Source organism: Schistocerca americana, chromosome 2, assembly GCF_021461395.2.
Source record: "Schistocerca americana isolate TAMUIC-IGC-003095 chromosome 2, iqSchAmer2.1, whole genome shotgun sequence".
Taxonomy (NCBI): Eukaryota; Metazoa; Arthropoda; class Insecta; order Orthoptera; family Acrididae; genus Schistocerca; species Schistocerca americana.
Window position 1 is genome coordinate 172,031,274 of NC_060120.1, and position 27,968 is coordinate 172,059,241.

General features: G+C 40.7%; 1 protein-coding gene across 1 annotated transcript in view; it reads left to right on the top strand.

Annotated features, from left to right (window-relative positions):
* Window positions 1-27,968, top strand: part of LOC124594901 (spermatogenesis-associated protein 20) — a 295,620-nt gene that overhangs the window by 20,829 nt on the left and 246,823 nt on the right. The window contains exons 4-5 of the mRNA XM_047133376.1: window positions 7,439-7,585; window positions 26,890-27,216. Of these exons, the coding sequence (XP_046989332.1) occupies window positions 7,439-7,585; window positions 26,890-27,216 (474 nt within the window). The remainder of the gene's footprint in view (window positions 1-7,438; window positions 7,586-26,889; window positions 27,217-27,968) is intronic.

Genomic DNA, 27,968 nt, shown 5'->3' on the forward strand with positions numbered 1-27,968 from the left:
CAACACAGCACAATGGTCAGTTGTCATAAGGAGGGTATCACAAGCCATCTGAGGAACTAGGCATCCTAGTGCAAGAACACATATTTAGCAAGCTGACATTGTGGAAAATGCCACCCAGGATCTCTGAAAGGAAGGGTTTCTATACATTACAGCACCAGCAGGGCTCTTGGTGGTGCTGACATGGTGGAAAAGCCGGGTAAATTATGTAATGATTGACCAACAGTTACACCTATCACGTCTGGCCTATTATTACTTAGAGCTGGGAGATTTGACATTACAGAAACACTATCCTGTCAGGCTTGCATATATACTGCCTAATTCAGCAAGCATCATGCAGTCATCGTCAACCACTAGCTAAGAGGGGAAGTCCACAACGGTTGAATAGAGATGAGACAACAGGCTGCCATCACGGGTCTCTGTCTTCACTAGCCACGGGCTACTGCCTGTGATAATGTGTCAATTTAACATACATATAATGTAACCGAATACAGGCATTGAAATCATTCAGGGGAGACATCAATTGCTATTGCAAAGTCTGTAAGTTCCAAAGATATTGCGCACCTTCCCAGAAGAAATCTGTGTCATTAGATAATCCATGTAAAAAGAAATAACTTCTCCAGAGGAGACGAAAGTTAATAGGGTTCCTAGCAGCAGAAATAGGTGGAGTGCTCATCCCTCAGAAGATCCGCAGAGAGGTACAACTGGACTCAAATGTATTACCCTCTACATCAGCTCAGTCTAAACAGATGCACTCTAATTGCAATAATAAATGGATGCCAGAACTGTACTACATGTTCTGCACACAATGTGGTCATTGGATTCTGGACTGCCAAAACACACTAGAGGAAAAAGATCGTCTCATTATTCTGAAGTTGTGTATCTGTGTCTCAAGCTAGGCCTTACTTTTAAAAATTGTGTGAAGAAAGGCAAAGGTTTTTGCTCATTCTGTAAAGGTAACCACCACAAATCTATTTGTGACCTCAAAACATCAACATTGTCCAGAGCATAAATGATTTTTAGTTCAGTGGAAAATGTAAACACAGGGCAACCCTACTTCATGCATCTGCAGACAGCATGCGTTTTATGTAGAGGACCCACTAGCGAGAGAAAACTGTTCATTGTATTCTGGACGCTGGCATTCAGTTCACCTTTGTTAACAGATCTTTGGTTGCCAGTCTGAATTTACAAGTGATTGATATTAGGGCCCTGCCACAGTCAACACATTTGAGTCCAAGATTATCACATCTGAATTACACAGACGTGTCTTTCTTAATTTATGAACTACATGGAACAGCAAGCACATTAGTATCAACACCTTTGAGACTTCACATTCCTTCAGCAACCACCAGCCTATACCATTAGATGCTACAATTATGCAACATGCATGTAACCTCTCACTAGCTGATACCAGTGACAAATGTATGGACACTTCCTTTGATCTACTTGTAGGAACTGACCAGTACCAGCAAATTGTTCACTACACGTTACCCTTATGAATGCCTCCATCCGTAGTCTTACTGTCCTTGAATACTCAGTGGATACTGGATACTCAGTGGGAGTTGACCAGGTGTTTCAACAATCCACACCACCATTAACCTTGCTAACCTCATGACCCAAGGGCCAATGGGTGATAACATCAGCAGTTTCTGGGATTTAGAAATGATGTGTGTTAGGTTTGAACAGGAACCATCAATGAGCATGAGAGACTCTGCACTTTTGGAAGAGTTCAATGGATCTTCTCCAAGATGCTGCACTGCAAAAACTTCTACAAAAAATCAACAAGCTTAGACACATTTATGACTCTCAGATGTTAGATTGCACCAGACAAGACCATATTGAGTTAGAGCTCCTTCTGAAGCACATACTGCCACTTCTCATAGTTTTTTTTAAAGGAAGACAGGGGATTATAAAATGGTGAGCTGTTTTTGATGGATTTGCTCATGAAGAAACCGTACTATTGCTTAATGACATTTTAGTAATTGGTCCTAACCTTCTATCAGAAGTAGTGGCTGTGCTTCCATAATTCTGCTATGATGTTTTGCCATTATAGCCAGCATTACTCAAGCTTTCCTTCAGCTTGTGCTTCATTCAGATGATTGAGACTTCACAAGATTCCTTTGGTATAAGGTCTCCCATCAGTGAAACTTCACAATCAATTTAGACACGGGACATGACTGTTTACTGGTTCAAACGTCTTCCTTTAGGTTTTAGGTGCAGCCTCTTTCTGTTGTCAGTCCCTCTCAGGGAACTGGCTACCACTTACAAAGCACAATGCCCCATGGCTGCATCCTAATACTTAAGAATATGTACAGGGAGGATGTTGCAGCTCAGATTGAAGGACAAGGTGAACTAGTGTCTCTCTACTATGAACTGATATCATTGATGCAATAGACACATTTGCCATTGTAAAAATGAGCTGCAAATTCACTTCTTACGAAACATAGAAGGCCCTAGGACAAGATATAAAAATGAATGCTACAGTACTGTATATATTATGGGACACAACAAACAATTTGCTTTCTTTACCTCAAAAGGCTATCTCTGGCAAAAAATTAGACATGATAGCAACCAAAAGAAGTTTTTTATGAATTATTGCAAGCTTCTATGGTCCTTTGGGTTTTGTGTCTCCAATACCTATGACCAGAAAGATTTTATTCAAAGACAATTGTGTCAACTGGGATCGTGTTGGGATTAAATCCTGCCTCAACAACTTGCCTCGAAAGGCATATGTGGCTATCATCACTTCTCTCTCTCCATATATGTCTATACACAGACGTATCTCAACTTCTGTGAACGGAAGATTGTGTGTTCACATTTTTGGGGAGGCTTCTGAGCGAGTGAATTGTGCTGCCTTGTACATCACCTGTGATGAACACGGAAACACTTACCCACCTAATATGCAGTAAAAACAGTTTAGTGCCCATCAAGAGAGTAACAATCTCACATTTCGAATTGCTAGATACATTTTTGGGAACAAGATCTTTGGTATATTACTGCAATGATACCAACTGTGACACTGACAATTTGATGCTTTGGACTGACTCCTCCATAGCCCAAGCATGGATACAGGTAGACCCCAGAGTGTGGATGTTGATTGTCCTACATGCAGCTTTGTGGGAAGGCAGGTGGGAAAGAATGATTAGCCTAGTAAAACAAGGCTTTCATAAAATACTCAGCCAGAGCAGTCTGGATGATGAGGGACTTCAAACTAATCATGTAAGCATTGAAACTGCAATCAACTTGAGACCTATCTCCCAGAGTCATAAGGAAGTAATCATGCCAGTTCACTTCCTGGCATGGCAGAGACGTACTACTTTACCAAATAGGGTTGAGCCTTCGAAGCCAACAGACTTAGTAAAAGGATTCAAACTTCAGCAGAAACTAACACAAGACCGAGCGAGGTGGCGCAGTGGTTAGACACTGGACTCGCATTCGGGAGGACGACGGTTCAATCCCGCGTCCGGCCATCCTGATTTAGGTTTTCCGTGATTTTCCTAAATCACTCCAGGCAAATGCCGGGATGGTTCCTCTGAAAGGGCACGGCCGACTTCCTTCCCCATCCTTCCCTAATTCGATGAGACCGATGACCACGCTGTCTGGTCTCCTTCCCCAACCAACCAACCAACCAACTAACACAAGATGCTTAGAATTGTTGGAGCAAAGACTACTTACTGTCACTCAAGAGTTTTCACAAAGTTCATAATGTCAGTAGAAGCCAGAAGATTAGAATCAGTGACGTCATCATGTTCCAAGTAATTGTCTTTCCCCAACACATGAAAAAAGCTGAGTGTAAAGTACTTATGAATTGATCAGCACAGGATTTGTTGGACTGTTATTCTCACTGCTCCAGGGTGAAGAGAGATTACCAGGTCAATCAAGTTGGTGATACTGTTGGAGGTTGTTGAGAGTGGGGGGTATGTCACAGCTCAGTAGAATTATATATTATAATATATTTTTGTAACTTTTTCTCTTTGGTATAAATAAGTATTCTTGTTGTTGTGAAAGCTAGTGGTGCATCTTATTATTCAACTTGGAGCTACACCAGCTTTCCCACATGTGCATCAGGCTTTCTGTCATGCCTGCTGTTACATCCCCCATTACTGGATCAGTGTCTACTGATGGGCTCTGTATCCCTTTGAGGTGATGTCATGTAGCTGATAGTATATGAACAATATCTTAAAACTGTAGTGTCATTGAATGTTACCTCCCTGTTGAAATCTTCTCCACAACCTGGCAATGATGCTATGGGTGGTATTCAACTCCTGCAAAATCTCATATCGATGGTGGCTGGCCTCTATTGTGGTAATGATCAGGTCACAGTGTCATCCTAGTGTGTGCACTGTGTGCCTTCCTGCTTTTGTACAATTTGCATACTGTGAGTCAAACAAGTTCAACACTCAGTCGGAACCACTATACCTAACACATCTGCTAACAGGCAATGTTCTTGTTACATGTTTCAGTCTTGTTACAGGTAACTTTGTGGAATGTTTCCATGACAGTTCCAATATCCTTTAACTTATGGACATGAGTGTAGGTGTTGCTTATTTCTTTATTTCAATGAGTCTGTAGCTATTAAACTTCAGCAGTCCGTTATTACATATTTTTTCCATGTGCTGCTGATGAGAGTAGTTGTTTCCTATACAATGCTACATCATTTCGAAACAAACTGTAGAAAAAGTATTTGTATCAGGACCTTAATGTCAACTTGTTGATGGGCTCAAAACTGAAAGAAAACAAAAACCTTTTATAAAAGCAAAATTAAGTGAATTATTGTAAGTATATGGTAAATAGATTGTATTAATTGCAACAAAGTGGCAAATGACAGACTATGAGAATATTTAAGTTCTTAGGTTTCTGTGGCTAGTGTCATTCTGAATAAAATAATTTTGGATATTAGGTTGTGTCATTATAAAAATCTTGGGGAGAGACAGGCCAATAAAGTGACATATTATCATTCAGTAATGTCATACGTAATAATGTTGTGGAGCAACTCATCTTTCAGAAAGAAAATCTTCATTGCTCAAGAATTTGCAGTAGGGGTAATATGTAGTGTACATCCACGATCATCTTTAGATATCTGTTTAAAGAGTTTGGCGTTTTAACTGTTGCTTCGCAGTATATTTATTCCCTCATGATGTTTGTTGTAAATAATCCACTGAAGTTCAAAAGGAACAATGGTTTACATAATTACAATGCTAGGAAAAATGAAATCCATTACTCCACATTATGGTTGTCTATAGCACAAAAAGGGGCGCACAACACTGCAACAAAAAAATTTTGGTAACTTACGTAGGGATATAAAATATATGAGAGACAGCAAAGTAAAATTTGAAAACAAACTAAAAAAGTTTCTTTTTGACAACTCCTTCCATTCTGTAGACGAATCTTTATTACTGTAATATGTAAATGTGGTGGGTAGAAAATACTAATTCACACCAGTAGGTACTTAAAAAAGAAGAGAAAATGAAGTTTTCAACCTGTAGAAATATTTAAAAATCGAGTTGTGATGTGTATGTAAAATGCCTTGTTTCACATCATTATGAATTATTGTGTAAATGATCCATGGAACAGGAAACTAACTAACTAACTAAACACTAAGTCAACTCAATTACTGATGGTTTGGCTGAATTTGGAGTGATCCTCTTCAGGGTGGTTGACTACTGGATACTGGTGAATATCTTCCCCTACATACTGTGTGTTTTGGTTATAATATGGCTGCTGACATCACGTATCTGTGATGCCATTGGATAATTTGAAGGGAGATGATATGGAGAGGGATGGCTGTACAGTAGGCTGTTGCCTGTAGCACTGTGGTACATGATTGGTAGGCAACAGCAAAATAGCAGGCTGTTGCCCATACTAGTCTAATACGTGAACAGTGTGCAATGCTCACAGGCAATTGGTAGACAGTAGCAAATCAGCAGCTTGTACCTGGGGGTAATGTTTTCCTGCAGTGAAATGTTAAGGATGTATGGCAGTTCTCTCATGGTGGCTTTTTATGCTGTCAAGCCAGGTCAAGTTGTGCTGGCGAACACATGATCCACTGGACTGGAATTTGTGGCAGCCAGGCTGTAGGTAATTTGTAGCTGCCCTTGAAGTTCATGCTATTAGGGCATTTATTTATTTAAATAGCCACTCTATTTTCTGCTGCTGCATCCACAACTGCTGACCGAGCACATGACGTTCTTGAAAACTGATAGAGTGGCCATATTCCTGGTGGTGTTATGCTACAGCTGTCTTGTTGTTCTGCCCCAGTCACACATAACATTTATGATCCAACATGCAACTGCTAATGGGTCTCCCAGTTTCGTAAACAGAGATTCACCACATCCATATCAAAGTTCGTAGACTCCTGGGGTGTGGACAGCATTTATGGGATCCTTCTTGAGCCTCAGCAGATCTAAGATCTTGCTGCCACTCTAGAATTTGGGTTTGATTTCTCTGTAATGCAGAACCTTGTGTAAATGGAACCTTGTGTAAATGGTCACTGATTGCTCTCATATAAGGTAAGTGAAGAACAGGAAGAGTTTCTTCTGTAGCTTTGTCTGTTTTGAGTTCACCGCACTTCATAGCGTGCTGTAAATCTGTTTTGCTATGCCTGTTCACATGGAATGTTGTCTTGAGCTTGCTCTGTTCATGTTGTATATGGTTAGCATCTGGTAAGCTTGGGCTGCCATTATAGATAGTATTATTTTGTGCTGGATGGTGGTGCAAATCCTCATGCAGATATCTGTTGGTTTGCATAGGTTTCCAGTAAACTTTGTCGTAGCTTGCTGCTAGATTTTCTGTACACCTCCACATCCAGAAAAGAAATTCTCCATTATTTTTCATTTCTAGTGTGACCTTTATATTTTTATGTAACCTGTTGAGATACTTATGGAATCTGCGTAGTTCTGCTTCTCCATGCAGCCATATGACAAATGTGTCATCCATGTACCATGACCAGCAGTGGGTTGGAATTTAGTGCAGTCTGTTTGTTAACTTCCTTGATTCATCAGCTGTCACAGGTGAAAGGTGTGAGCCAACTGCAATTCCATCTGTTGGCTCATAAAATTTGCACTGATAACTGAAATGTGTTGGTGACAAGCACAGTTGCAGATGTCTAGCAGTATTTGCTCCTGTAGGATATTGATGGTTTCAGGCAATAGCCTACTGTACAGGTATCTCCCTCAATAGCACCTCTCTTCAAATTGTGCAATGACATCCCAGGTAAGTGATGTCAGTTGCCTTCTGATAGCCAAAATACACAGTATATAGGGGAAGACATTCTCCAATATCCAGCAGTCAACCAACCCAAAGAGGGCCACTACAAAGTCGGTTGAAATATAGGCAGTTCAGTTGCCTCAGTGTTTTGTAATGATGTGGCATAATACCCAAAATTATTTTATTTGAAACATTTGAGTTGTTCATGATTTTAAAGCTGTTGATATTATTACAGGCTACTACTGGTGGAGGTGGATGGCCCATGAGTGTCTGGCTGACACCAGAACTGACACCTGTTTATGGTGGTACATATTTTCCACCAGATGATCGTTACTTTGGGAGGCCAGGCTTCAAATCCGTTCTCCAGACACTTAAAATACAGGTTAGATTCTTCATATTTTTACATTTCATTACATGTATGATAATACACATAAAGGTGCTGCATTTACATGGAAACATATTGAAATAATGAGCCTCACCTCCAGATAAACACTAGACAGCAATAAATGTGAACTGGGAAGAACAGAATTTTGTCTTGGAATAAATGAGTAGGTCTGTAATGTACTCATATTCTAATGGTACTGAGAAAAGTAATGAGGTATCCAAAACAGAATGACCTATATGTCGACAGAATGGATTCTGAGAACATTGATCATGGGAAACTCAACTCATGCTTTTCTCAAATGACACCATGAAGGCCATTTATTAAGGCAATCAAATAGCCGCAGTATTCCTCGATTTCCAAAAATTAGTTGACTCAGTACCATACCAATGCTTAATATCAAAGGTGCACTCATATGGGGTATCAAATGAAATTTGTGACTCAATTAAGAATTTTTGATAGGGAGGGTGCAGCATGTTATCTTAGATGAAGAGTCACCAGCAGATATGGAAGTAACTACGTGTGAACTACTGGGAAGTGTGTTGGGACACTTGCTGTTCATGTTGTATTTAATGTACAACAGACCTTGCAGACAATATTAAGTTACCTCAGACTTTGTGAAGATGATGTAGTTATCTATAATGAAGCAGTGCGGAAATAAACAGTGCAAATATTTTGTCAGATTTTCATAAGATTTCAAAATGTGCAAAAATTCTCAACTTGCTTTAAATGTCCAGAAACGTAAAATTACACACTTCACAAAAAAAAAAAAAAAAAAAAAAAAAGGGATCCTATGGCTGTAATGTCAGTGAGTCACAGCTGGAATTGGTCAACTCATACAAATATCTGAGTGAAAGAATTTGAAAGGTATGAAATGGAACGACAACATATACTCAGCTGTAGGTAAAGCAGGTGGAAGACTGTGATGCATTGTTAGAATACTAGGGAAATGCAATCAGTTTTGCAAAAGCGACTACTTATAAATCACTTGTGTGCCTCATCCCAGTATATTGCTCAAGTGTGTGGAACCCATTCAGGATAGGACTAACAGGGGTTTTTGAACAGATATGATGAAGTGCAATACAAATGGTAACAGATTCATTCGACCCATGGGACAGTGTCACAAAGATGCTGAAAGAACTGAGCTGGCAACACTTGAAGCTCATTGTATGTTGTATGTCTCTGCTGCTATATACATTCACATGGAAAGTTATCTTGAGCTTGCTCAGTCCATGCTGTATGTAGTTAGCATCTGGTAAGCTTGGACTGTTTTGTTGAACAATGTTCTTTTTTGCTGGATGGTAGTGCGAATCCTCATGCAGGAACCTGTTGTTGTGCATCGGTTTCCTGTAGATCACCTTGAATTTCATTATATATCAATGCAAATAAATGTGCTTTTTTGAGAATTTTCCTAAGTTATCATTGTTCTGTGCATAATCTAGTTTGTTGTAAATTGGTATTTGTGACGTAGTTGCTGTAGCAGATAATCTAACTACCATATTGTGTTACATCTAGTTTTCCCTTGAAGAGGAGTATATAGTATCTGCATTTGTCATAAATTAACTCCATTTTTGAGTTTGCTAATAACTACAATGAACCTCAGAAAGCTTTAGAAAACAAGTAAATTTTACCATAGGGTTTTCTGTTGCCTTAAAAGAAATATTGCTTCATGTATTTGCTTCAATTATTATAGGGAATTATTATTTTTTTAGCTCAACAAATATAAAAGATAATCATCAGGCTTAGTTTAAAATTATTTGTTCACTGACTTGTAATACATTGCACCAGCCAAAATGCAGCCACACTGTGAATGCTATTATCAAACAAGGGATGAGTTGGTTGATGTTTATAAGCAGCTAGAAGTTGCCCCGACTACTGACAAATGATTGGCACCTGCTGCAAATCGGTGTGTTGGAAGAGATCCCAAGAGTCATGTACCTGTGGTATCTGTCATTACTTGTCCACTTGACTGCAAGAGGCATCTTGTACAGTGGAGATGGGGACCAGTGAGGACTCAGGTTGTTATACTGATCCCTCTAACCAGTAACTAAAACTGAAACAGCCAGAGAGACTCACTTCACCTGTTTTGGGGAAATCTGTTTTGTCCAGTGTCAAGAGGAGACAAACACAAAAGGGTAGGGTCTGTTAATCATCAGCAGTTCAAATGTATGGCAAATGATGGTATGCATTAAAGAAATAGCAGCAAGTGACAGGAAAGACACCAGGAGCATTCAGTATGTATGCGTAGGGGCCTCATTCAACATGTTGAAGAAACTATTCCAGCAGCCATTGAAAGAGCAGGCTGCAAACAACAGCAGATTGTGGCACATGTTGGAACAAATGATGCCTGTCATCTGGGCTCAGAGTTTATACTTGGATCATTCTAGTGACTGGCAATGGAGGTTGAGAAGACCAGCCTTGCACACAGATTTTCATCGTAACTCACAATTTGTAGCATTGACTGCAGAACTGATTGTGGCTTCTTGGTTCTCAGTTGAGCAGAAGGACTGAACCAAAGACTTTGAAACTTCTTTGACAAGTTAGGCTGTGACTTCCTGGACTTGTACCACAGGGTTGAGAACTGTAGGGTCCCCATAAATTGGTCAGGTGTGCACTACACATCAGAGGCTGCTACCCAGGTTGCTGATTGTGTATGGGGTGCACACAACAGTTTTTAGATTAGGCAATTCTCCATCCAATCCAGATAACAATAGCTGTAGGAAACCCATAAGTATCAGTGTAAGATTGAAAAGAATACCTCCCACATATGAGAGTATTAAAATCCTAGTGGTTTACTGCTGAAGCATTCACAACAAAGTTCTAGATTTTGAAGTGTTCCTGAAAAACAGTGAAGCTCACATAATAGTAGATACAGAAAGCTGATTGAAACATGAAATTTTTATCAGTGAGATTTTTATGGAAAATTTAAATGTACAGGATAGGTTACTGGGAAATGGAGGTGGTGTATTTGTCACAGTAGACAAGAAACTCAAATCCACCGAGATAGAAACTGAACCTGCATGTCAGATTGTTTGGGCAAGACTCAGTATCAGGGGTAAGCTAAAGTATTAATTGTGGATCCTTCTTCACCCATGGGACTCATCTCTTGATGTTATCAAAAAATTTGGAAAAAACCTCAGTTTGCTCGTATGTAAGTTCTCTGATCATACTGCTATTATTGTGGAGACTTCAATCATTCAGCAGTCAATTGGGAAAATTACATTTTTAATTGTGGTGGGCATGATAATATATCACGCGAAACAGCACTAAATGCCTTTTGCAAAAGCTACTTATAACAGATAGTTTGGAACCCCATTCATGATGGAAATGTAGTGGATCTAATAGCAACAAATAGATCTCACCTCTTTCAGGATATCCACACTGAAATTAGCATCAGTGATCATGTTGCCATTGTCACAACGATGATTACCATAGTACAAAGGACAATGGAAAACAAACAGAAAGATATATATGTTCAATAAACTAGACAAAAAAAATCAGTAATGTCATAACTCAAAGGGGAACTTGAAACTTTTAACACAGGGTAGGAGCATGTAGAGGAACTATGGATCAAGTTTAAAGGAATAATTGACCATGCACCGGATGGATATGTACCAGACCAGTTCATTATGGTAGGAACCCTCCATTGTATAGAGTCACTGTAAAGAAACTTCTGAAGAAACAGAGACTACTGCATAATGTGTAAAACCAAGCATAGGACTATAGATAGGAAGATACTGAATGAAATGCATTTGGCTGTCAAGAGAGCAGTGTGTGTGTAGCTGAGTATTGTCAAATGATCTTTCACAAAACCCAAAGAATTTCTTGTTGTATGTAACGGCTGTTAGTGGTACCAAAGTTGGTGTCCAGTCCTTAACAAATGAGACAGGGACCAAAATTGAGGGTAGCAAAGGAAAAGTTGAAATGCTTAATTCTGTTTTCAAATGTTCCATTACAATCCAGGAGAATTGCAGCAGTTTAATCCTTGTACCACTGAAAAGCTGAGTGAATCAGGATTAGTGTCAGTGGTGATGAGAAACAGCTGGAATCGTTAAGATGGAACAAAGCTTCAGGACTCAGTGGAATACCTACCAGATTCTGTACTGAATTTGTGGCTGAGCTTGTCTCCCTTTTAGCTATAATGTATCATAGATCTCGAACAAAAAGTTGTCCCCAGTAGTTGGAAGAAAGCACAGGTCTCACCCATCTACAAGAAGGGTAGTAGAAGTGATCCACAAAACTACCTCCGAGCATCCTTAATATCGATGTATTGTAGAATCTTAGAACATATTCTGTGCGCAAAAATAATGAGGTATCTTAAACAGAATGACCTCCTCCATGTCAGCCAGCATGGATGCCTAAAACCCAACTCACACTTTTCTCACATGACATACTGAAAGCTGTGGATCAAGGTATTCAGGTATGCAGTATTTCTTGATTTCCAAAAATGCGTATTGGGGGGGAAAAAAAAGGGGTTTGATCATATGGCGTATCAAGTGAAATTTGTGACTGAATTAAGGAATTTTTGATAGGAAGGACACAGCTTGTTTTCTGGCATGGAGAGTCATCATCAGATGTAGAAGTAACTTGGGGTATGTCCCAGGGAAGTGTTTTGCGACCCTTGTAGACAATATTAATTGTGAAATGAGGCTTTTTGCAGATGGTGCAGTTATCTGTAATGAAGTACTGTCTGATAGAAGCTGCATGAGTATTGTCAGATCTTGATAAGACATCAAAATTGTGCATGGATTGGCAAGTTGTTTTAAATATTCAGAAATGTAAAATTGTGTACTTCACAAAAAAAGTAGTATCCTATGACTGTAATGACAGTGAGTCACAGTTGGCATTGGCCAACTCGTACAGATACCTGTGTTGAACACTTTGTGGGGATATGAAATGGAATGATCACATAGGTTCAGTTGGGGGTAGAGCAGGTGATAGACTTCAGTTTATTGGTAGAATAGTGGTGAAGAAGCAGTCAGTTTATAAAAGAGTTTGCTTACAAATCACTCACACGATCTACTCTGAAATATTGCACAAGTGTGTGGACTGCTTACCGAATAGGACTAACAGGGGATATTGAATGTATATATAGAAGGGCAGCACAGATTACCAGAGATTTGTTTGACCCACGGGAGAGTGATATACTGATGGTGAAGAAACTGAACTGGCAAACTCTTGAAGATACATGTAAATTATCCAGAAAAAGTCTACTAACAAAGTTTCAAGAACTGGCTTTAAATGACGACTCTAGGAACATATTTATTCCTAAAACCTGTAATACATCCACCACTGATGTCATAGCTGAACTTAAAGTTCCTCATGTAAAACATGAATTTGAAAAGGTGGCTTTTGCTGTAAATTTTATCATGTAACAGCATTTCATATGCAAAGTAATGTGATATAGTAGGTTATTTTGCTCAAAAACTATTATTTTTGCAGAGCTTATTCACAGTACCAGCAATAGCACATCTGTTGAACATACTTTTTCATTTTGCCATATTGTGCTTTCTTGATATGTTTGATACTAACTTGTAAGACGCACTGTTGCCTCCTGGAGCTGCAGTCTGACTGGTGTGAGTATTGGTTTTTGCTGGGAGGAGAGAGGTGTGTGTGTGTGTGTGTGTGTGTGTGTGTGTGTGTGTGTGTGTTTTGTATGGAATATATAGGTTCATGCCAGGGCAGATTAGAGAGCTCTTGGCAGAAATACAGGAAAAATATTGCAGATCAAGAGAAAGACAAAAGAAATATTTTGATGAGATAGCATGGAGTAAAAAAGAAATTTGGAATGGACAAGTGTATATGAAGGTGAAAACTGCTAGGCACAAGAGACAGCATTAAGATGGATAGAGGGGAGAACCTAGTTGAGACTTAACCTGCGGGTCTATAAGCCCACAGGATATGTTCCAGGGAGAGAGGCAGATAGCGTAGGCTGTGGAGGTACCATTGAAACCCCACCATGTTTATTTAAGCAGCAAGCCCCTCACTGTCCGTTGTTATTGACCCATACCCAAACTTTGACTGTGTCCTTTTCATGTAAGTGGATATTCAAACTGGCATAGGACAGTGCCATTTGAATACCCATGCACATATATTTGTCATGGTTACTTATGAAGAAACAGCTCGATTGCAAAATGTCATATATTTAAAATGACCAGTTTCGGCACATACAGTAGGCCATCTGCAGATTGATTGCACCATTTGCTGGAGCTGGCAACGTGCTGAGCAGCTGCATGTTGTCAAGACAATAACTGCAATTATCATTTTGACAAATATACACATTAACACTCTGCCGACTCGCACAACAAATATTTTATTCACCAAATCCCAACACCCCCCATTGAACAAATATTTTTATGTGCTTCCAATAATCTTGAACACTACACCACCTAAAAACACTACATATGAAACTTTATGTTGTTAAATCATACAATTTTACCAATTTCGGAATTTGTCTTTCCTAAGAGACATAGTGAATAAATCGTAAAGCATTTCAAAATGGATCTAAGCACTATGGGACTTAACATCTGAGGTCATCAGTCCCCTAGACATAGAACTACTTAAACCTAACTAACCCAAGGTCATCACGCACATCCATGCCCGAGGCAGGATTCAAACCTTCGACCGTAGCAGCAGCGTGGTTCCATACTGAAGCACCTAGAACCGCTTGGCCACAGCGGCCAGCATAAAGCGTTTCCTCTGTACTCAAGTAGTTTATAGAAATATCACTCTGTTTTAGGTGGTACCTAATAAAATGGTGCCCAATATCAGTGTGCTTGGATTGCACACTTGTTATTTGGTTTTGAGCTAATTTGGTAGCTCCCATGTTGTTGCAAAACATTTTGGCTGGCTCAAAATCACATGTGGCTGAATTTCACCTGTTACACTCATTAACTGTAACACTTTTAATACGATGAAAGACAATACTTCAACTGTACTCAGAGCCACCATTCTTTGTTTCTTGCAAGACCAGGATATTAATCCTCCAACCAACCTGAAACAGCTACCTGTTATAGAATGCCTGTTGTACACTTCACATCCCCAGTCTGCATAACAACAATGTTCCAGATTCCAGTTTCTTGTCTTACACTGCCTTAATTTGTAATCAACAGTTCATTTTAAATCACTAAATGTTCCTGTAACTGCAACCAAGTGTTTAAGTCTGAGGTCTTTGCGAAATTTGCTCACAATATTAGTAGCAAAGGCAATATCTCTCCTGGAAGTTTGAGCAAAATATAAAAGACTTCCCACAGCTTCCAGATACACATTTCATATTCTTCTGCTACTAACAACTGCATGCTCTTTTCCATGGGTGTGGAAACTGGCTTAGAATTGTTTTCTAGTATTGTCTTTGTTTACATTGATTGGTCAATCGATGAATCTTCTCCATCATCACTTCTTATGGTCTTCATACCAAGATACTGTTTCACTTCACCTAAATCATGGTTATCAAATTCAAGTTGAAGTTGTTTCTTGAAACTATTCACTGAACTTTCACTTTTGTCAAATAAAAATCAATGCATATGGCCAAAATTATAGTTACTGCTTCAGTTCTTCTGTGATATATACCAGGATTAACAGCTGACCGACTCATGTTCATTCTTGTTAATGCTTTATGTAAGCACTGATTTCAATAGTATCCACTCTGTTTAAGATCGTACATGCTCATTTTCTGATACCAAATTTTATCCTTTTCTTGATGAGTTTTCTTGTCATCCTGTGGTGGAATCACAAAAATTCTTTCCTCACTTTCCACTGAGATATGCAGTCTTTACATCCATGTGGTGGAGTAATAAATTTTCTTTTACAGCAAGGGACAGGAGATATCGTAAAGAAGCATATTTCATTAAAGTGAGAATATTCCTTTACAGTCTATGCCCTCAGCTTTAAAATTTTTATTGCATTTTCAAAGTTTTTCATATTAAATATACATCTTACACATAACGGTTTCTTACCTTGTGGTGCATCAACCTGTTCATAAGTATCATTCTTGGAAGAAGGCAATAATTCCTTTTCTATAGCTTTCTTCCAATTATCTGCATTCAGGCTGGCCAAGGCTTCTTCAACTGTAAGATCTTCGTTGTTGAATGTTTCAGCAGCCATATATGTTTCATAATCTGGATACAACCTAAGTTTTATTGCATGTAATGAATGCCATAAATTTGTCCTCAGCCGCTGGAGTTTCCTGGACCTCATTATCCATTTCATGTTCAATACAAACATATGATTGTCCTTGAATGACTTCTTCAAGTCTTTTAGTTCCTAAATTTACAGGTGCCTCTGCATGTTTGTGAACATCTTCTCCAGGATTAATAGCTACACATACATTTTCACCATCGATTTCATTTTCACCAGATTCTAAAAATATTACGTGAGGATTTATGAACCTGTAACCTTTGGAATCTTCACAGTACCCAATAAAAATATTAAAATATTTTTTTCAGGTTTAGAGTCCATTTTCTTCTAACTTGTTTGGGAACTTGTACCATGACTTTACATCCAAAAATTTTTGTATGATGTAGATCAAGTTTTTTTTGCAGTCCAAACTTCATATGGAGTCTTGTTTGGTACAGATTTAATTGGCTACTTGTTACTTAGATACACTGCAGTTTATACTGCTTCTGTACAATAACATTTTGGTAATCCTGTATCCTTTGTCATGCTCCCTACTTACTCTATAATTGTTCTGTTAACCCGTTCTGCTACTCTTTGAACAGAACTGTAGTAAGTTATACACTGATGGGAAAAAAATCACAACACCAAGAATGCGTTGTGCGACATAAACGAAAGTTGGTAGGCATGTTTCTACATCTGGAAGGTGATTTCTATTCATATTTCATGCCACTCACATAAAAGTGGTGCTAGGAGCAGCACTATGAAGATACAAATCAGGTTTGCTTTAAATACACTCTGTGACAGGTGTGAGTGTTAGTTACCTTTGAGATTGGATCTGATGAGTTGATGTTAGTCAAGAATGCTTTTAATGTGCTAGGTGTTTTTAAACACGATAATGCTCATCCACATATCACTGTTCTAACCCAAAATGCTCTACGGAATGTTGGCATACTGCTTTGGTCTGCTCAGTCATGAAGATCTATCTCCACTCAAGCACATCAGGCATTATTGGAAGACAGCTCCAGCATCAACCGTAAACAGCATTAACCATCACTGTGTTGACCAACCAAGATGCAACAGCATGGAACTCCGTCCGACTAACTGACATCCAGCACCTGTACAACACAATGCATGCACATTTGCATGCTTGCATTCAACATTCCGGCAGGTGCACTGGTTATTAATGTACCGGTATTTCATATTTGCAGTGGCTTGTCTCACACTTACATTAACCTGTGGGTACACCAGTACTATGTTACAGTAGAAGGTACTAGACACACACTTTTCATGTACATACACTTTATTAATGGTGTCTTTACACAATGCTCACAGCAAAAAATAATGACATACAAAATATGGATGAACAGCTCACACACAGCCAGACAATTCAAAAAGCCTGCCGCCACCCCCCAGGAGGACATAGGGTGGAGGAGCTCTCGGTGTGCTGCGAGGTGGCGTAACCAGCCATGTCGTAGCTGCCCTGTGGGGAAAGGTGAGTACAGTCCATTGCTCTGTAAGAGAGAGGGAGATGAGGAAAGCACATTATCTTTGTGCCAAAAAGGAGGAGTGGAGGGGATGACCTGCATGGCATAAGGGAATGTGTGGGGTGGGGTTGGGGGAGTGTGGGTTGGTTATGGATGGGGAGAGAAGAGGGATGGTAATGGTAAGACACCCGATGGAGTCAATGGAGGCAGTAATGTTGGCTTTGTCTGCAGAATGAGCTAAAGAGTAATGTTTCAGAGGGGTAATGTGCACAGTGTTGGGGTTGTTGAATCAGCAGGGAGGAGTATGATGAAGGAAGAGAGTATTGTTGTGGATATTGATCAATAGATCTTCAGGGGCGGACGATGAGATGTCGATGGAGATCATTGTGACACTTGGTGGTGCTGGTGAGAGGTGAGTCATGGGAATGATCACACGAGAATCACTTGTCATAAGCACAACACTGGGGGAATCATTGTAGCAGTGGGAGGGAGGGGTGGCAGAAGGGGATGCAAGAATTGGTGTGCTCAACTGGAGTAGTTTCACTGGGTGGCGGGTTGTGCATTGTGATGTCTTCAATTGTCCAGGCTGGTTTTAGCCTGTTCAAATATACAGTTTATGGCTTAACATTGAAGAGAATAACAAAGATGATGTTAGTGTGTGGCAGTACCTTGCGAGGACCCGAATAAGAGGGCTACAAAGACACTTGAACCAGTCATCACGGAGCATGACATACTTGCAGGTGGTGAGGTCGCTGTGAATGAAGATGCATGGAGTTGTGTGGGTTTGGGGAGGGGGCACGAGAATGTGTGAGATGTGAGAGATATGTGAGGGATGCGCTTAGCTAATGTAGATAGAGTGGAGGGAGTGAGAGGATCGGAGTCCTCGACATACTCAGCGCGAAGGACCCAAGGTTTGCTGTACTGTACCTTGGCTAGAGATGATTGAAGATCCTCTTTGAAGACAGTACGTTCGACCAAGAGGACACATGTTACTGCTTTCACCCAACCACTGGTGTGACACATGAGCATTGCTTTCAGAGTGTGATGCCTGCAGCTGGCCGCGGTGGCTGAGCAGTTCTAGGTCCTTCAGTCCAGAACCGCGCGACTGCTACGGGGGCGTGACTGCTACGGTCACAGGTTCGAATCCTGCCTCGGGCATGGATGTGTGTGATGTCCTTTGGTTAGTTAGGTTTAAGTAGGTCTGAGTTCTAGGGGACTGATGACCTCAGATGGTCCCACGGTGCTCAAAACCATTTGAATCATTTTTTTGTGATGCCAGCATTCCACAAGTCTGTTACTTTGTGGTGGTATGGAACTTGGCAGTGCCTCATAGATTATTACAGAGCTTAGTGAAAAGGAGTGATTTGAATTGTCAATCCTGATCTGTAGTGATAGATGGTGGGCAGCCAAAGTAGGCGAACCAGATTTGAGTGAAAGCATGGGCAACCAAGTCGGCTTATATGATATGTCGACAAGGGGGACAGCTTCTACCCACCTACTAGTTCGGTCAGTCATAGAAAGAATGTACTTAAAACTTTCTGTAGGAGGGAGGAGATGAATCGCATCAAGATGAACATGGCAAAAATGTCCTTTTGGGGTGTCGAAGTGTCCAAGAGGAGGAAGCGTATACTGGCCAACGTAGCTACGTTGGCAGGGAATGCACATGCACATGCACATGCACACCCTGGCATGGCAGTCACTTTTAATGTTTGGCCAAACAAAACACTCGGTAAGCAGGCGTGTGATGGTTTTGATACCCAGGTGGACAGGTTGTGTCACTAGAAGTGTCACACAACACTGGAGTGGCTGATGCAGGTAGCAGTTGGGATTTCACTATAAGGGACAGAGACAAGTCTTGTAATAAGTTCTGTACATCGGAGGCTTGTTGCTGTAAGTGAGCCAACTTGTCCAGGTCAAGTGGCCAAGTAATGGAGTTAATTCTTGGCATGTCGCCAGTGACAGTATTGTCAGCACCTTTGATGTAACAGACATCCATAGTGGACTGGGAAATGTGGTCCATATGTCAAAAACAACAAGGGGGAGGTTAGCAGCAAGGTTACGTAAAGCATCTGCGAGGAGGTAATGGTCCGTAAAAATTGTAACTTCATGACTTCCAATGTCTTCTTAGAGTATTTCATTGTCTTGTAAATGTGGTATAACGCCCTATCAAAGGCAGAACATTTGCTCTGGGGGAGGACAGTTTCTTGGAGAAGCAATGAAGAGGCTGTGAGATGCCCCCTGTATGTTGCTGAAGTATGCTGCTGACAGAGGAGTCACTAGCATCTTTGGTAATAGAGATGCACACATTGACAACAGGGTGCTTGAGTGTGACAGCACTGGAGAATGCGACCTTGAGAGTTTAGCAAACTTGTATAGCATAGACCAGTTTGTGTGTTGGGGAAGTGTTCTTACCTGCTGAAGCGTGTGAGAGGGTCTTGAAGAGAGATGGGATGAGGTATATAGTGCCTGAAAAAGTTTACCGTACCTAGGAACCTCTGAAGATCACAGTAGGTTTCAGGTAGTGGTAGTTCAGAGATGAAGGTGACGTGGTCGGAAGTTGGGCGAATGCCGTTGGCGTTAACTTCATGACCAAGGAAGGTGATGCTAGTTGAAGTTGAGTTTTATTATGATTAGTTTCGACACCATTGTGCACAAGGACTTGTAACAGATGCCGTAGGTGTTTCTGATGTCCGTCTGTGGAAGAGCAAAAGATAAGGATGTCGTCCATATATACATAGTAGAATGGCAGTGGGGAAAACAGAGAATTAATAAAGCCCTCCAAGATTTGAGTGGCATTTTTCAGTTCTTAAGGCATGAAATAACATTCGAGTAGGCTGAACAGTGTAATGTTGACTGTTTTGGTGATGTCATCTGCGTGCATAAGTATTTGATGGTAAGACTTACAGCCTTATGGCAGTCTATACTAAACACACACGCGACATTCAGCTGTTGTGTGAAGTCGTGGATGTGCGAAATGGGCTGATTGTCTGCACGTTCAGTTTGCTGTAGTCTCCATGCAACCTGTAGCTACCATCTTCTTTAGGGACCAGGTGGATAGGTGACGACCAGTTACTAGAAGGGGATAGGGTATACCTGCGTCTAACAGTTCCTACATGGTGGCCTTAGTGTGGCACAGTTTGTTAGCTGTCAGATGCCTTGCCGTGTGACGGACAGGAGGACCTTCAATGGTAATTAGCCTATGACAGATACTGTTTGAAATAGTTATGCGCTGCAAAGAGGCAGAGGGGGACGTAACATGCAACACTGAAGCAGGAAGAGTCACTGACCTATTGAGTTTGCAGAATGGCTGTGTGTGTGTGTGTGTGTGTGTGTGTGTGTGTGTCATCAGCTGGAGGTGCAGCAGGCGGTATCATGGCGGGAAGAGCATCAGTTCCGCGATGTACACGAGTCTTGTTGCAAGAAGCGTCTGCCACTGACTGACAGAGTGTGTTGTTGCTGGCACGAAGGGCTTAGACGACTTTGGAGTAAGAGCTCGTTGAGGGATATGGCAAGTTGAACTGTGAGAAGCATACACTCGGATGATGGGTAGATGAGCATGTCACAGTGAGACAAGGGAGCTGTAGCTAGCAGAGTGGAGGAACTTGGTATGCGTGTGCCAGAAGTATGATGCAGCAGTGCAGAAGACTGGATATCAGGTGAGAGGCCACAATGCTTAAGGAGGTTAATTCTGAGAACAGGACTCTCGACATCCGCCACCTTGAAGGTTCATGGGAACTGCAGATCAGGAGTGAGCTGCAGCTGTAGCATGGCTGTGCCGTGGACTTTGATGTCTGAATTATTAGCTGCGCTGAGTTTACCAGGTGAGAGCAGGATGGTTAATGGATCAAGAGCTGGTGATATAAAACTTGCATCTGCACCAGTATCATGCAAGTGTTGGTTGAACTGTTGAGCATGTAGAGGCATCCAGACCCAAGGTGATCGTTGGATGATGATGGATGTTGAAGGCGTTGCCCTGGAGGAGCAGCATGGGATGTGGTACCTACTGTGGCCCTTGCAGCATGTTTTTCATTGCACACATGGTTGGGGGGGGGGGGGGGGATGACTGAATTACGAGTGTCATCCCTGAAGTCCACTTTCATTCAACACAACGGGTAGGTGGGATGAAGACCAGGATATGAAGTTCCAACATCTGCTGCTGCACTGCACTGGAAGTGACCGAAAGTAGAAGGTGAGGAGTGGGGTACAGGGATACAGGTAGGTCTGCCGCTAGATGGCTGCACTGCTCCACCGCATAATGTGAGAGAGAGTGCGCATCCTCTACAGGTGGGTAAGAAGGAGGGGTAGCCATATGCAAAGCAGGACTGCCAACGCAGGAAGTGGAATCCGGTCTTGCAGAAGTGAGACAAGCTGGCGGTTTCACATAGCTTGATACACATGATCCACATGTTGAAGTCTATGTTCCAGTGGTTCTGTAGACAAAGAGCTGTAGCTGGATGTTGTATAGAAGCATGAAGATCCAAATGGCCCACAAGGCAGTTTCCAGCAAGATGTTAGGCTCGACAAGGGCATATAGGTGATGCCAGAGTTGTGCGGGTGTCCTGTCACCTATTTGTTCTGCATGAATTACATCATGCACCTCCTGTGGTGAATGAGAGAGATGCTTGGTGATGATCTACATCTACATCTACATCTACATTGATACTCCGCAAGCCACCCAACGGTGTGTGGCGGAGGGCACTTTACGTGCCACTGTCATTACCTCCCTTTCCTGTTCCAGTCGCGTATGGTTCGCGGGAAGAACGACTGTCTGAAAGCCTCCGTGCGTGCTCTAATCTCTCTAATTTTACATTCGTGATCTCCTCGGGAGGTATAAGTAGGGGGAAGCAATATATTCAATACCTCATCCAGAAACGCACCCTCTCGAAACCTGGACAGCAAGCTACACCGCGATGCAGAGCGCCTCTCTTGCAGAGTCTGCCACTTGAGTTTATTAAACATCTCCGTAATGCTATCACGGTTACCAAATAACCCGGTGACGAAACGCGCCGCTCTTCTTTGGATCTTTTCTATCTCCTCCGTCAACCCGACCTGGTACGGATCCCACACTGATGAGCAATACTCAAGTATAGGTCGAACGAGTGTTTGTTGAGGTATCTAGAGGGGGAGGTGGGTTCAGGATGATATCACTGATAAGTTCCATGATGGGGTGTAAAATAAAAAAAAAATTCATGTGACTAGGGCCTTCCGTTGGGTAGACCGTTCGCCTGGTGCAAGTCTTTTGATTTGACGCCACTCCAGTGACTTGCGCATCAATGGGGATGAAATGATGATGATCAGGACAACACAGCACCCACTCCCTGAGTGAGGAAAATCTCCGACCCAGCTGGGAATCGAACCCGAGCCCTTAGGATTGACATTCTGTCATGCTGACCATTCAGCTATCGGGGGCAGACGGGGTGGAAATGTCCAGTCAGGGATACAAAGCATGCATCATCACTGATGATGCTGCTAAGGTTCAGAATAGACTCCACAGAGTGAACTAGGTGAGGGAGCTGTTGTTGGTGAGGGGAGGCAGCTTAGGAAAGTGGCCTGGGGGTGTGGCCTGAGCCAGCACTGGAGTACAAAACTGTGTACTAGAAACTGTGTACTAGACGAGGGCAGTATACTAAACAGAGTAAGGGCCATGTGTGACACCAGTACTGTGTCTGACATCTCGGTCATAATGGGGTCACTTCAGAGTGTCACACACCGCAGCAGACATGGAAGCCATAGATGACATGGGTGCAAATGTGGATGATGCAGAAGACCTGACTCTCGTGGTATGAACAGCCATATCATTATATCATGAAAGAGTCCAGAATGCTTGAACTGAGTGGACAGGGTGGCACTACCTGAAGGCCGAAAAAATGATAAAAGGTGTCAAGGGTTAGATGCTGCACAGTATGTTGCGGGGACGATATCCTTGGATCCCATTTGGTCACCATTTGTTCAAGGGCAGAAACCGAGGAGGAGTCACGAAGGTGGTGTGGAAATTGATGTTTGACGTACTTCTAGCGGCACTCTATAGAGCACTCGAACATTGAACATAGCAGTCGGCATGCGACGCCTGATGTGTAGTATGGCGAGAAGGCACTGGTTGTGGGAAACGTTGTTCACAACAAAAGGCGATAATCACTGAGGAGAGTCAATGCAGCGTGGAAATGCACATTAACTGGGTCACAACGGTGGGTTCAGAAATGGCTCTGAGCACTATGGGACTTAACTGCTGAGGTCATCAGTCCCCTAGAACTTAGAACTACTTAAACCTAACCTAACCTAAGGACATCACACACATCCATGCCTGAGGCAGGATTCGAACCTGCGACCGTAGAGGTCGCGCGGTTCCAGACTGTAGCATCCAGAACCGCTTGGCCACCCCGGCCGGCTAAAACGGTGGGTGCTCCACTACTATGTCACAGTAGAAAATACTAGAGATACACTTTTCATTTATGTACACAATATTAATGGCATCTCTCCACAATGCTTGCAATAAAAATTAATGACAACATACAAAAAATGGCTGAACAGAATACACACAGCCAAACAAATCAAAGAAGTTTGTCCTCACAGAGCTGATGGTTGACTTGGCTGAGTCGACTGCCACCACAAACCTGTGAACTTTCATTGTTAATCATGTAAATATGTTACCTAGACAAATGCATTCCCAAAATTTCATTACTCTGTATTAATTATTTATTGGTGCTGTGATTTTTTTCCCCTATCAGTTTAGTTTACTGCCTGATACCAAATTCACTCAATTGTTGCCTAGTTGTTTATTGATATATTTGGTACCATTGTCTGAGCTGAGAACGTCTATCCTTCTTACCAGTCTGTCTTTCAACTGTGGCATGAAAACTGTCAAAATTAACTCACTTTGTCCCTGGTTCTATGAAGATAAATGTGGGTATATCTTGAAAAATCATCAATTAAGCCAAGGAAATAGCAACAGTCTCCTATAGATTCTTTTCCCATAGGCCCCCGAAGATCTGTTTGTATCAGCTGTAAAAGCCAGTAGATCTTTTTGGACCTGTTTTAAATAGTTATCTGGCTTGCTTTCTTTGCATTCAAATTTCACGAGGTTAGTTACATTATTACATTCCTTTACCCCCAGTGCCATATCTTTTATCAAGACCATACTTTTCCTATTAATGTGTCCAAGCTTTCAGTGCAATAAAAATGTTTTTGCAGAATATGCTGGACAACTACTTCCAACTTGAAAAACATCTAGTTTATTAATATCCATTTTCTTTACTCGCTGTGGCTATCACACTGCCACTCTAATCAATTTTTTAAATAAAAAATGACCTTGTTGCCCTTACTCACTATTTCACTTACTGAAAGCAAATTTGTAGCAACATTCTTCACATGATGTACATTATTTGGTGTAATATCTAGTGATTCTCCTTTAACCTTCAAATTAAAACTTATCTTTCTTACCAGCTCACATTGTAACTGAGAACTGTCAACTGTTGAAAAACCTACATTTATTTTAGGAGAAAATCCATATAAAACTGATTGCTCTTGGGTAATATGCATAGATGCTCCAGAATCCAGGAACCAATCTGTACTCTTAATTTCAGTTTTACCATAACAATAACATGCAGTTAGTGCTTGCTTGCCTTCCTTTCTGGATCTTTTGAGACCTGACTTTTTTCTTGTGCACTTGTTTTTTTTTTGTTCTGTGCTGTACGATAAAAAATGTCTTTTTATTTGGAACATAGAACAGGTTCTTTCTTTTTGTATTTTGAATACAAAGCGACTTCCTTGTCCTGGGTAGGGTATTCTTGTACAATTCAACATCTTCTAGAATCTTGAGTTTTATGCTGTTGCCTTTAATTGGTATCCCTGAACTGTCTAAGCCCATTATCAAGGGGGGAGTACTGTACTTATCAAGTAGTCTCACTAGTAAAAAGTACCAGTCTGTTCTTCAGCAGTTTCAAAGCCAATATTTCTTGGACATTTCAAAGTGGAGATGATTTTGTTTACATATTCATCAACATTTTTGTGTTTGTCTAAATGTGTGTAAGTAAGTTCTCTTAGCAAACCCACTTTCCGAGCCGAACCTCTGCCTTCAGATGCCCTCCTTAGATTGTCCCATATTTCCTTCACCATGCCATAATTTTCTATATGAATGTAATTTACAGGACTGTCTGTAAGTATTAATTGGGATTTTGCAGTACAATCTTTATTCTGGGAATCTAAAACTATGGACTTTAAGTTTCCATCAGTGACATCCCAAAGGTTGTCCAACTATAGATAAGCTTCTACTGCAAACTTCCAAGTTGCATAATTCCCTCGACACATGGGTTTCTCAATCTGTGGAATGTGGGCAGCAGCCATTTACACAGCTACAATATAGTTACTGTAAATTATAAACTACTCACAAACAATATTAAGTTTTTTTGTCATTCACTGGTCAGAATTATTCAGTTCAATCAGCTGGGTCCATAACCTGTTGGGTTATACACTAAGGTGACAAAAGTCATGGGATGGTGGTATGCACATATGCAGATGGTGGTAGTACAGCGTACACAAGGTATAAAAGAGCAGTGCATTGGTGGAACTGTCATTTGTACTCAGATGATTCATGTGGAAAGGTTTCTGACATGGTTACGGCAACGGGAATTATCAAACTTTGAATGCAAAATGGTAGTTGCAGCTATACATATGGCAGATTCGGAACTGAAAATTGGTTCTCAAGAACTGGTTGAATGGAATCTTTTGTACGTCACTTCTTTCATGGGTGCATTTCATTTTCATTGCATTCTTCAGATGAATCACAATCTAGCATTTGCCCTTCTGGTAACTAGTTTTACGTGGCAGTTCTTCTTTAAAGCACTCCAGATACATACTCCTGACATTTAGGACTTGTGGCCATTTCCAGGGATTAGTCACCAATCACATTAGTGAAGCGTAATTGATCTTTTTCCCTATTTGTGCACAATAAGTTACATTTGTTTGTGTCAAGGGTTGGTTACTGGATGCTGCTGTAGGCATTGATTCTTTGCAAGTCTGCTTGCATTTGTTATAATTTTGCATCTTAGTGACTCCCCTAATATATTCACAGTCAGCCTCATCAAGTTTCCAATACAATCCACCAGACAATTTATATGTAGATCATGAACAGTAACAGCCATATACAACTTTCATAGGATATGCTGAAAACTACTTTCACATTTGACTACTTTTCCTTGTTAAGGCTAAACTGTATATTGAGTGTGTTAGCAAGTCCAAAATACAGTCACAAATTGGGTCTTGTGTAAGCTATAGTTTGTTCACAGGGTAACTGCAGAACTCTATGAAACATTTTTCGGGAGTCAAGGAACATGTCATTAACCTGGGTGCTGCTATCTGTCGCCCACGGGATCTTATGTATAAACAGAATATGCTCAGTTTCATTAATTTACAGTTAGTGTTGATTCCTACAGAGGAGAATTTTGGACTCCAAAAAAATTCCGTACACATATATGTATACCATAAATAAAGAAATCCATGTAAAGCATCGAAGTAATTCATGTGCAGTGGGGTATTGTTAAAACCTTAAATAATTTTTTCTTGATGTGGGCCAAACTTCTATCTTCTTATAATGAAGCATCAATATTTATTTTTATGCAAATATATCACCAGCAGTGTAAAACAAATGCTTGTACTTTTGTTAATTTGTAACATCTAAACTAAAAGTTGTTTTTTTACCATGTATTTCAGTGGGAAGAAAATAGGCAGAAGTTTTCAGACTCAGGACGGAAGGTAGTGGAGATCTTAAAGAGAGCTTCTGCATTAGATGCTGCATCATCTGCTGTACCTAAACCAGAATGCATAGAAAAGTGTTTCCAGCAGCTTGCGAAGAGTTTTGATAGTAAAAATGGTGGCTTCAGTGAATCTCCAAAATTTCCACAGCCAGTGAATTTTAATTTTCTTTTTCACATTCATGCAAGAAATCCTTCGTCAGAAATTGGAAAAAATGCTCTTGACATGTGTTTATTCACTCTGAAAAAGATGGCAAAAGGAGGAATTCATGATCATGTTTCACAGGTATGCTAATGATCAAACATTTGGGGAGTTTATACTTACAGTGTGTATTTTGTTAACTATATTCCTGACTGACATCATGTGTAATTATATTATGTTTGCTGCCATACAAACGCTGCTGATTGCACAGATTTAGTTATACAACATTATATATTTATAAAATATATATAATGAGTGTGACATAATTGGAAGCAGTCAACTCATGCAATTTCTAGGAATATGAAATAGAATAATCACATAGGCTCACTCATAGGTCAAAAAGGCAGACTATGAGGGAAATGCAATCAGTCTACAAAAGAGATTGTTTAGAAAACTTTGTGGACTATCCTACAATTTTTGCTCAAATATGTAAGATCCATACCAAACAGGACTAACAAGAGATATTGAACATATACAGAGAAGGGCAACATAAATGGTTGCAGGTTTTTTTGACGTATGGGAGAGTACCACAAATATGCTGAAGAAACTGAACTGGCAGGCACATGAAGAAAGACACAAACCATCCCGAGAAAGCTTGCTTACAAAGTTTCAAGATCAAGCTTTAAATCATGAATCTAAGAATATACAACAACACTCATGCATTGCTCCCAAATGGATAGCAAGGGCAAATGGTTTAAACAGTCAATCTTCCTCTGCTCCATATGTAAATGAAATGGGAAGCAGCCCTCTAATAACTGGTACATACCATATGCCAAGTACTTCACAGTGGTTTGCAGAGTATAGACGTAGAAGTATTAACTCTTAGAATTTCAAGG